Source organism: Bison bison, unplaced genomic scaffold (assembly GCF_000754665.1).
Source record: "Bison bison bison isolate TAMUID 2011002044 unplaced genomic scaffold, Bison_UMD1.0 scf7180017864160, whole genome shotgun sequence".
NCBI lineage: Eukaryota > Metazoa > Chordata > Mammalia > Artiodactyla > Bovidae > Bison > Bison bison.
The window spans coordinates 1,430,901-1,443,262 of NW_011494732.1; the positions used below are offsets into that span (position 1 = coordinate 1,430,901).

Consider the following 12,362-nt stretch of genomic DNA (forward strand, 5'->3'; position numbering starts at 1 on the left):
AGTCACCATCTGCAGTGATTTTGGAGCCCCCAAAAATAAAGTCTGACACTGTTTCCACTGTTTCCCCATCTATTTCCCATGAAATGATGGGACCGGATGCCATGATCTTCGTTTTCTGAATGCTGAGCTTTAAGCCAACTTTTTCACTCTCCACTTTCACTTTCATCAAGAGGCTTTTTAGTTCCTTTTCACTTTCTGCCATAAGGGTGGTGCCATCTGCATATCTGAGGTTATTGATATTTCCCCCGGCAATCTTGGTTCCAGCTTGTGTTTCTTCCAGTCCAGCATTTCTCATGATGTACTCTGCATATAAGTTAAATAAACAGGTGACAATATACAACCTTGACGAAGGTGCACGGGAAAATGTCCCAGGAGTCAGGAGGGTCAACTGGAATTAACTTGTCGGACATGTCACTTATTTCAGAGCTGCAGATAACACGGTCTTTATTGTGGCCCCTTATATAGAAACAGTAGCCCTGGGTTTACACTCACCTAACAAATAACCTTTTAAAAGAGTTCTTAGCCCAAAGATCCTCAGAAGAAAAAGACATTTAAAATAACATGTGCTAAGTCACTTCAGTCATGTCTGACTCTGTGCAACTCTATGAACTGCAGCCTGCAAGGCTCCCCTCGTCATAGGATTCACCAGGCAAGAACACTGGAGTGGGTTGCCATTTCCTCATTTAGACTATGTACAATAGGCAAGACGTGGAAACAACCTAAACGTCCATCAACAGATGAATGGATAATGAAAATGTGGTGCATACACACATTGGAATATTACTTGGCCACAAAAAAGAATGAAATAACGTCATTTGCAACAACATGGATAGGCCTGGAGATTATCATACTAAGTGAAATCAGTCAGACAGACGAAGACAAATATGTAATGTCACTTTTCTGTGGAATCTAAAATTTGACAGAAATGAACTTATCTATGAAACCAAAACAGACTCAGGGACATAGAGAACAGACTTACGGTTGCCAAGGGGGAGGGATGGATTTGGAGGTTGGGGTTAGCAGAAACAAACTATCATGTATAAAATGGATAAACAATAAGGTCTTACTGTATGGTACAGGGAACTAACTATATTCAGTATCCTGTGATAATCTATAACAGAGAAGAATATTTTTAAAAAATGTATATGTGTATAACCGAATCACTTTGCTTTACAGCAGAAATTAACACAACATTGGAAATCAACTATACTTGAGTAAAAAATAAAAGAAATACTATCTGAGGTAACCATAAACAGAAACATATATCTTAGGAAAAATATAAAAACTACCACTTTTGCCTGAATACTGCCATTTCAAATCATATTTACATTGACAAAGAATTCTGTTTGTCAAAAACATCTTCAGTAACACTAAGTAGCTCAAAAGCCATATGAAATTACTTACGTTCAACCATTTTTGACCCACAAAACAGTAATTTCGTGTGGTTTAACCTACTAATGTGCTATAGATTTCATAATCGTGGAAGTATTTATGAGGCAATTCATTCCATACAAACTACTGTTCATTTGCTTGGAAAGGTTAAGTTTTTTTCTAATAGGCACCTGGATGATCCTTCACTAAGCAACTTTCACAAATTTCAAATAGTCCTTATTTAATTTTGGTGTTTATAACTACCAAATACTTATTACAGTGTTCAGAAACCAAAAAAAGTGAGTGCTAAAATAAGTTCACATACTATACCATACAGGAAAAAAAGTTTTAAATACTAAAAAAGTTGAGGGAATTTCCTGGTGGTCCAGTGGTTAGTCCCTGAGCTTCCACTGCAGAGGGTACAGGTTTGATCCCTGGTCTAGCAATCAAGATCTTGCTTGTTGCATGGCGAGGCCAATCAGTAAATAAAATTTTAAAGTTGAAAAGTATACCTTGTAGGAAAAATATAAGTATTCAAATGAAACACCTGTCATAAAGCTAGACAAGTTCAATACTTTGTTCTATAGAAAACTGGGCTGTATAGTGTCAGACAAAAAATCTATGATTCATGCAACTTCCCTGCCCACTAACTTCAATCAATAGCCCCCAAATAAAAGTCAATGTGTGTTTTAATAATAACACAATGAATAATGCTAATGACAATATCATAAGATGATTTATTCCATACTGTTTCTCCCAAGAAGAATGATTTTCCTTCTAAAAGATAATGCATTACAGACTGAAGGAATCTGAAGACATTAAATTTTGAGGGTGTAAGAACAACAACAAGAAGAAAACCTGCAATGATACATCGCCTTTCAAGGTGAGGCGGCACTGTTTTCACGCCTTTATTTATTGTAACACACACACACGTACATAGAAGGTACTCCTTATGTTGAAAGGGTTGTATTGCCACATTTGTTTCCAGGAAGTCTTCAGGAAGAAGCAGGGTCCTGCAGTGCAACTACATCCAACTGTGACCCTAGTTTTAAGGAGCAAGACCGGCACCTATCTTAACCAAAAGACATTGGGGGCGCCAGGCTTCAACAGTACATGAACCGTGAACTTCCAGATGTTCAAGTTCGTTTTAGAAAAGGCAGAGGAACCAGAGATCAAATTGCCAACATCTGTTGGATCATCGAAAAAAGCAAAAGAGTTCCAGAAAAACATCTATTTCTGCTTTATTGATTACGTCAAAGCCTTTGACTGTGTGGATCACAACAAACTGTGGAAAATCAGATGGGCATATCAGACAATATAACCTGCTTCCTGAGAAGTCTGTATGCAGGTCAAGATGCAACAGTTAGAACTGGACATGGAACAACAAACTGGTTCCAAATCGGGAAAGGAGTGCATCAAGGCTGTATATTGTCACCCTGCTTATTTAACTTTTATGCAAAGTACATCGAGAGAAACTCTGGGCTGGATGAAGCACAAGCTGGAATCAAGATTGCTGAGAGAAATATCAATAACTTCAGATATGCAGATGATACCACCCTTATGGCGAAAGTGAAGAAGAACTAAAGAGCCTCTTGATGAAAGCGAAAGAGGAGAGTGAAAAAGTTGGCTTAAAACTCAACATTCAGAAAACTAAGATCATGGCAATTGGTCCCATCACTTCATGGCAAATAGATGGGGAAACAGTGGAAATAGTGGCAGACTTTACTTTGAGGGGGCTCCAAAATTACTGCAGATGGTGACTGCAGCCATGAAATTAAAAGATGTTCGCTCCTTGGAAGAAAAGTTATGACCAACCTAGACAGCATATTAAAAAGCAGAGACATTACTTTGCCAACAAAGATCCGTCTGGTCAAAGCTATGGTTTTTTCAGTAGTCATGTATGGATATGAGAGTTGGACTATAAAGAAAGCTGAGCATCAAAGAACTGTTGCTTTTGAACTGTGGTGTTGGAAAAGACTCTTGAGAGTCCTTTGGACTGCAGTGAGGTTCAACCAGTCCATCCTAAAGGAAATCAGTCCTGAATATTCATTGGAAGGACTGATGCTGGAACTGAAACTCCAATACTCTGGCCACCTGATGTGAAGAACTAACTCATTGGAAAAGACCCTGATGCTGGGAAAGATTGAGGTCAGGAGGAGAAGGGGACGACAGAGGATGAGATGGTCAGATGGCATCACCGACTCAATGGACATGAGTTTGAGTAAACTCTGGGAGTTGGTGATGGACAGGGAAGCCTAGTGTGCCGCAGTCCATGGGGTCACAAAGAGTCAGACACAACTGAGCGAATGAACTGAACTGAACTGAACTAGGCTGTACAATAGAACCTGGAGTTCTGTCCTAGATATGGATCAGAAATGGGACAATTATACAGATTTGAAAAGGCCAGGATTCCCTAACCACAGTTCCTCAGCCATAGAAGGGTGACAGATGAGCCACAAAAAACCCAAGGCTGGCCACATACTGGGGATATGGAAGCAACCTAAATACACATCAATACACAAATGGATACATAAAATGTGGCATGGGACTTCCCTGGTGGTCCAGTTGTTAAGAATCCGCCTCCAATGCAGGGGAAGGGTCTGGATCCCTGGTGGAGCAAGATCCCACCTGCCACAGAGCAGTAAAGCCCATGCGCTCCAACCACTGAGTCCACACACTGCAACAGAAAGTAGCTTCCACTTGCCCCAATTAGAAAAGGCCTGTGTGCAGCAATGAAGACCCAGAGCAACCAAAAATAAATAAATAATTTTTTTTTTTTAAAGAAAATGTGGCATGCACATACACTAGAATACTATTCAGCCTCTAAAAAGGAGGACATCGGTCGTCTGCAACAACATGGATGAACTTGGGGCATACTTATGCTCAGAGAAACAAGCCAGACATTGAAGGACAAATGGCAGGGGGTGGGGGGGGGTGACTCCACCAATATGTGGGATCTAAAATAGGCAAACTCATGGAAGCATGAGTAGGATGAAAGAAGGTAGGGGAGGGAGAAACAGGAAGGTATTAGTCGAAAGGCACAAAGTTTCAGGAACTTCCCTGGTGGTCCAGTGGTTAGGACGCCATGCTCCCCACTGCAAGGGGCACCGGTTCTATCCCTGGTTGGGGAACTAAGAGAGTAAATCTTACGCATTTAAGTAAATCTCACCACAAGGAAAAAAAATCTCTTTTCTGTTTAATTAAATTTGTAGCTATAGCAGATGATGGATGTTCACTAAATTTGCTGTGATAATCATTTCAAATCAAATCATTATGCCTGATGGCTCACCCCTGATGGCTCAATCAGTAAAGAAGTTGCCTGCAATACAGGAAAGCTGGGTTCAGTTCCTGGGTTGGGAAGATCCTTGGAAGAAGAAAATGACAACCCACTCTAGTATTCTTGCCTGGGAAATCCCATGGACAGAAGAGCCTGGCAGGTTAAGGTCCATGGGGTCACAAGAGTTAGACAGGACTTAGCAAGAAACCACCACCTTAAACAGATACAGTTCTGCATGTCAATTATATCTCAATAAAACTGGAAAAATGAAAACATTCTACTTGGGCAAACCCAATACAAAGTTGACCCTAAACTGTGTGCTAATAAAGCCTGAGTTTACCCTTATTCAGTCTTAGCAATAATTCTATCTCTTCCACTGCAAAAAACATTTTAAGAACATTCATCCAATATTAACTGAAGTCAAAGAATTGCTCAAGACCAGTAACTTGTTTACAATGACTATTCCTGGTAAATAAACATGTGCCGACTGAATTAAAAAATGAAAGAAAGAAAGAAATTGTTTTTTTAGGGTAAGACATAAAAACTTCCAAACTACTGGTTTACTCCATCATTTTGTGTTAATGAATTTTATCCAAAAAGGTTACATACTTAACTCCTGTGACATTCTCTTAAGTATTACCTGGCTTCTTCAAGGACTTTTCCCATCACTTTGTTTTTATCTCCCTGGTTAACATCTTCATTTAAATCAGTTCCACCAAAGATGATTCCAAAAGGAATTCCATTACCTGCAAAATTAGGATACTTAACAAAGCACAGTTTACCTTTAAAACACCCTCTCACTAATTATCCCCAAGCATTGATATAAAAAACCAAAGTTCCCAAAACATATGGACTATGTCATGTTGTTTGTTCAATTACATCCACCTCCCCTGAATAGATTAGGTATCACCATTGTGAACATGACATGGGGTTACTCATGTGAGGCCAGGCCATTTTAAATCAATATGCTTTAAATTTTAACATATGAAAAATGTTGTTAGCTTCCATCTATCAAAGTCAAGTATAATCATAATTCAAAAAGACACAAGTACCCCAATGTTCACTGCAGCACTATTTACAATATTTAGGACATGAAAGGAACCTACGTATCCACTGATAGATGAGTGATAAAGAAGTTGTGATATCACTGAGGAAAACAGAATTGAAAGAGACACATGTACCCCAGTGTTCATCACAGCACTGTTTACAATAGCTAGGACATGGAAGCAACCTAGATGTCCATCGGCAGATGAATGGATAAGAAAGTTGTGGCACATATACACAATGGAATATTACTCGGCTATTAAAAAGAACACAGTTGAATCAGTTCTATTGAGGTGGATGAAACTGGAGCCTATTATACAAAGTGAAGTAAGTCAGAAAGAAAAACACCAATATAGTATATTAACACATATATCAGAGAAGGCAATGGCACCCCACTCCAGTACTCTTGCCTGGAAAATCCATGGACAGAGGAGCCTGGTAGGCTGCAGTCCATGGGGCTGCTAAGAATCAGACACAACTTTCACTTTTTACTTTCATGCATTGGAGAAGGAAATGGCAACCCACTCCAGTGTTCTTGCCTGGAGAATCCCATGGACAGAGAAGCCTGGTGGGCTGCAGTCCATGGGGTCGCTAGAGTCGGACACGACTTAGCGACTTCCCTTTCACTTTTCACTTTCATGCATTGGAGAAGGAAATGGGCTGCCGTCTATGGGGTCGCACAGAGTTGGACAACACATATATATGGAATTTAGAAAGATGGTAATGATGACCTTACGCGCAAGACAACAAAAGAGACAGATGTAAAGAACAGACTTTTGGACTCTGTGGGAGAAGGCGAGGGTGGGGTGATTAGAGAGAGTAGCGTTGAAACATGTATATTACCATATGTGAAACAGATGGCCAGTCCAAATTCAATGTTTGACACTGGGCACTCAAAGCTGGTACACTGGGACAACCCAGAGGGATGGGATGGGGAGGGAGGTGTGAGGGGGGTTCAGGATGGAGGGACACATGTACACCCGTGGCTGATTCATGTCAGTGTATGGCAAAACCCACCACAATAATGTAAAGTAATTAGCCTCCAATTAAAATAAATTAATATTTTAAAGTTGTGATATATACATGTATATATATATATATATAATGGAATATTACTCAGCCACAAAAAGTAATGAAACTGAGTCCGTTGTAGTGATGTGGATGAACTCAGAGTCTGTCATACAGTCAGTCAGAAAAAGAAAAACAAATACTGTCTGTTAATGCATGAGGTTTCCCTGGTGGCTCAGTAGTAAAGAATCTGCCTGCTAATGCAGGAGATTCAAGTTTGATCCCTGGATTGGGAAGAATCCCTGGAGGAGGAAATGGTAATCCATTCCAGTATTATTGCCTGGGAAATCCCATGGACAGAGGCGTTTGATGGGCTACAATCCATGAGGGTCACAAAAGAGTCAGACATGACTTAGTGACTAAACAACAGCAATATTAACTCAAATGTTTGGAAGCTAGAAATATGGTACTGATGACTCTATTTGCAAGGCAAGAACAGAGCCACAGACGTAGAGAATGAACACGTGGACATAGCCAGGAAGGGGAGAGTGGGATGAACTGAAAGAGTAGCACTGACATATGTACACTACCAGGTGTGAAACAGACAGCTAGTGGGAGCCTGCTGCAGATCGAAGGGAGCTCAGCTCGGTACACTGTGATGACCTAGAGGGGTGGGATGGGGGAGGTGGGAGTGAGGCTCAACACGGAGAGGATATCTGTATACACATACTAAACAGCTAACTCACATTGTTGTACTGCAGAAACTAACACAACACTGTAAGCCAATTATCCTCCAATTAAAAATTAAAATGAAAATAAATAAATAAAGCCAAGTGTATCATCCCTGGGAAATGAGTTAATTTGGAACTGCTGGTGTTTATGACGGGAAAAGATGGCTTCAAATGTAGACCTGCTATTCATGATATCAGTCACCATGACGGCGAGGAACCAGGAGGGAAAGGAAAGAAACATAGACTGTATCTTTCAGGAACGTGCAGTATGATGAATCACGGAGGGCACAAAGGTATGGGAACCAAAAATATCTGAGATGCTGCGAATGTCAAGTGCAAAAAGATTCCACCCCCTCCCCCCAGGAGCATATTTATTCTGAATGATGAGCCCTAAACTGATGGAAGGCACATTTCCTGCCTTAGTAATCTCAAAAGGCATGGAGCATGCACAGATCAAGTTAAACACGTGCTCATCAAATAGGGCTTCCTAGAAGGACTTCCAAAGGTCAATAAAAATTTCAAAAGAGCAAAAGCAAATCACTAAACAGACCAGATCTAATCTGAGTTCATACTGGGGTTTCTCAAACAAACCATCGCTGCTGCTGCGAAGTCACTTCAGTCGTGTCTGACTCTGTGTGACCCCAGAGACGGCAGCCCACCAGGCTTCCCCGTCCCTGGGATTCTCCAGGCAAGAACACTGGAGTGGGTTGCCATTGCCTTTTCCACTACAGAGATTCAACATTGCAACGAAAGGGTAGTGATCTTTCCTTGTATTTACCTTAGAAGTCTTTTGTCATGAAAAGGAGCAGATTTTATATTTTTTCTTTCTAGTGAAGTGCCTCTCATTTCACAGCCTTTAGATACTAAGAACTCTGACAATACACAGGAGGTACAGAAAGGCGGTAAGTAAAAAATTCAAATGAAAACTTTAAAAAGGAATTTAAGTAAAAAAAAAAAATCAAGAGCATTTTGATGAACACAATGTGTGTAGTAAAATGATCAACATAAATTTCTCTGTACAAAGAATATCTGTGAAAAGATAAGCAGAAAAACCTAGCTGCCATTGCCTCTATGGAAAGAACCCCGGGTACTTCCCTGCTGGTCCAGTGATTAGGACTCATGCTTTCACTGCCAGGGGCACGAGTTCAATCCCTGGTCAGGGAACTAATATCCCACAAACTGCTTGGTGTGGCAGGGAAAAAAAAAAAAGGAACCCAGAAGATCACAAATCTGGGATGGTAGAGAAACTTACTTTTTCTCTCTATAACATTTTATATTGCTTGCCTTTCTTACTATTGGCAGGTGTGACCTTTTCCAAAAATACACACAGCCAGACGTGGAAAAGCAGACCATGTAGAGATGATTTACCTTCTGCCAGGGGCTTAGACTTTGGGGGATGTTAAGATTTTAGCACATAGGATGGACATGAACCTTTGGGGACCAGAGAAAGGTCTGTGGCAGTTAAAATAATGGCCCCGAAAGATGTCCATCCATAATTCCCAGGATCTGTGATTATGTTACACAGAAAGGAGAAATCAAGGTTTTGACAAATCTTTCCCTTTGTTTCTTGTTGAGAATAGGCTTTAGGCTTGAATCTAGCAAGGAACAGACATCAGGTGGCTTTAAGAAGCCAGGTTCAGGAAACCATGAGATTTTTTTTCTCAGCAGATGATTGGGAGTGACAAATGGTCAGCATAAGCACTGATTTTGAAAGATCACTAAGTTATGTGCTTAAATATACCATATGTATGTGTGCATGCTCAGTCGTGTTTGACTCTTTGCAACCCCATGGATTGCAGCCTGCCAGGCTCTGCTGTTCATGGGATTTCCCAGGCAAGAATGCTGGATGGGTTGCCATTTCCTTCTCCAGGGGATCTTCCCGGAGCAGGGATTGAACCTTTGTCTCCTGCATCTCCTGCTTTGGCAGGCAGATTCTTTACCGCTGCACCACTGGGCGACACCTATATGGGAAAAGGGGGTCCTACTTCCTATGGTGCAGGAGCGGGAGACAGAGCTAGAAGATTAATAAGGCTGATGCTGGGAGGGATTGGGGGCAGGAGGAGAAGGGGACGACAGAGGATGAGATGGCTGGATGGCATCACTGACTCGATGGACGTGAGTTTGGGTGACCTCCTGGAGTTGGTGATGGACAGGGAGGCCTGGCGTGCTGCGATTCATGGGGTCGCAAAGAGTCAGACATGACTGAACGACTGAACTGAACTGATAGTGCAGGGAAACAGGAAGTCACCTTTAGCAGTGAAATGTCTGAAAATTTCAGAAGTTGATACATCTTGCTGAGTGAAGTGTTACTCCTGTATGATGATTACTATAGATAATGTAGGGCCTCAAGTGACATACTATCTCCTGAAAAGCTGCCACTGCCATGTCATTTAATTCATGTTTGGAAAAAGCCACTTGTGGCTCAACAACAAAATTATCTGTCTTGCCTCCACTCGGTAGCCACCGGGCTCTCAGTGAAGTCAAGCCGAACTTGGAAGGGAAAAGAAGAAATATCCAAAAATTGTAAATAAAGCCAAGAGAATGATTGCATGCACATCCTTTCAAGGTGCAAGAAAGCAGTGTTTAAAGGTTCCCTGTGGATTAGTTTTCTAAGACTGTTGTGTGACTTCAGTATTTACTATTAATTAAAAGTTCTTACTCTGTGAAGTTGTAGTTAGGAATAGACTAAGATAGTTATATAGGTAGTTGTAGACTTCCCAGTAGGGAATTATAGATAGAGAGGGACACCTAGGGAACTTTGGGAGACCACTGTAAATTAACAAGCACTCAAGAAAAATACCAGGATTATTTTTCTAGATTCCACATATATGTGTTAATATGCAATATTTGTTTTTCTCTTCCTGACTTACTGCACTTCGTATGACAGATTCTAGATCCATCCACATCACTGCAAATGACTCAATTTCATTCATTTTTATGACTGAGTAATATTCCATTGTACATATGTGCCACATCTTTATTCTTCATCTGTCGTCGGACACTAGGCTGTTTCCTCATTGTGGCTATTGTAAATAGAGCTGCCAGGAACACTAGGGTACGTGGCCTTTTGAATTATGGTTTTCTCAGAGTATATGCCCAGTAATAGGATTGCTGGGTCATATAATAGCTCTATTTTTAGCTTTTTTAGGAGCCCCCATACTATTCTCCACAGTGGCTGTATCAATTTACATATGTGGAATCTGGAAAAGTGGTACAGATGAACCTACTTCCAGGGCAGGAATAGAGATGCAGACATAGAGACCAGACATGTGGACATGGGGTGGGTAATGGCGGGGTGGGACGGGGTGTTGGACTAACTGGGAGAGTAGCAATGACACACACACACTACCATGTACAGAAGACAGAGCTGGTGGGAAGCTGCTGTAGACAGAGAGCTTAGCCCGAAGCTTACAGGTGATTGCGCTGCTGGACACTAACCAGTTCTACAGCCAACCCCATCCTAATATTCTTTTAAAAACCTTATTATTTCTTTATTTTTGGCTGCACTGGATCTTCCTTGCCAAGTGCGGGCTTTCTCTACTGCCACAAGCCGAGGCCTCCTCTTTGTTGGGGTGCACGGGCTTCTCATAGCAGTGGCTCTCCTGCAGTAAGGCATGGGCTCCAGGGTGCATGGGCTTCAGTAGTTGCAGCACACGAGCACAGTAGTTGTGAAACACAGGCTTAGTTGCCCCGAGGTGTGTGGGATCTTCCCATGCCAGGGATTGAACCTGTGTCCCCTGCATGGACAGGCAGATTTTTAACTACTGGACCACCAGGGAAGTCCTCATCCTAACAGTCTTTACTAAATTGCCCACTCAAGTCTCAGCTCCCCAAATGCTCTTTAAATTGGCTTTAGCATCTTAGTAGTTTCCTCATTAATAAATTGAGTAAACTCTCTCCTATGTGCTCACTTCTACATTTTGTGAAAGAGCCCCATTTTTAACTTTTGAACATTAGATTTTGAGTGAAGAAAAACACATCAAAAACATTCACGATAAGACTCTTAATGTAGTAAAAACAGCTTCGATATACATCCAATCTCAACTGGCGTAGTTACATCATTTTAGAAAATCCATCTGTTAAGAACAAACCGAAAAGATGATTGTGTTCCTTCCATTTTGGAACCGGATAAATGGGATAAACTGTTTCATCTATGTTTCAAGTTGACCTTATAGGCACTGCTGGTTTTCGTGACTGCTAGCATTTCATCCCGAAGAGAGGGGCTTACCTTGCAAAAGTCTGCCTCCTCTATACAAATGCAGAGCCACAGCTGCCTCCAAGTTTTCTGCCTTGATGAAGTTTGAGATTTCAGATGGACTTTCAAAGTCAAAGGCATCTTTCAGAATACACACATGACCTGCAGCTTCTAGATGGTCCCTTTATCAAAAAATAAACAGAAAAAAGATAGGAAAACAAAAAATTAAAATTGAACATGTTGCTGCTGTGGTCAAAACTTTAAATCAATCAAAAGATTCATTAAACCAAAAGTTAATAATACATATCTTCTGAATTGTCCTCTAGAAGCAATCCACCTAAAAGACATTCATCCATCAGCCTCAAATACCAAAACTGGGACTGGGACCAGGGCTGGGACCAAGGGTAGCAGGAAAGAAAGAGTAAATGTTAGTCGCTTCAGTTGTGTCTGACTCTTTGTGACCCCATGGACTATAGCCCACCAGGCTCCTCTGTCCATGGAATTCTCCAGGCGAGAATACGAGAGTGGGTTGCCATTCCATTCTCCAGGGGATCTTCCCAGCTCAGGGATCAAACCCAGTCTCCTGCATTGCAGGCAGATTCTTTCTCATCTGCGCCACCAGAGAAGTTCCATCAACCCAAATAGAGATCAGTATAAAATTACAGTCCATACCCCTCATAATACAATTGGGCTTTTCCATACACAAAATGGTGATCAACTTTTTAATGTGATCATC

The 12,362-nt window shown here is 41.2% G+C and overlaps 1 protein-coding gene across 1 annotated transcript in view; it reads right to left on the bottom strand.

The window, feature by feature from the left end:
- Positions 1 to 11,803, bottom strand: part of GLT1D1 (glycosyltransferase 1 domain containing 1) — a 98,332-nt gene extending 86,529 nt beyond the window's left edge. Inside the window, exons 1-2 of the mRNA XM_010841264.1 lie at positions 11,660 to 11,803; positions 5,289 to 5,394 (exon numbers count right to left, since the gene is read on the bottom strand). Coding sequence (XP_010839566.1) covers positions 5,289 to 5,314 — 26 coding nt within the window. The 5' untranslated portion in view covers positions 5,315 to 5,394; positions 11,660 to 11,803. The remainder of the gene's footprint in view (positions 1 to 5,288; positions 5,395 to 11,659) is intronic.
- Between the last annotated feature and the right edge of the window lie 559 nt (positions 11,804 to 12,362).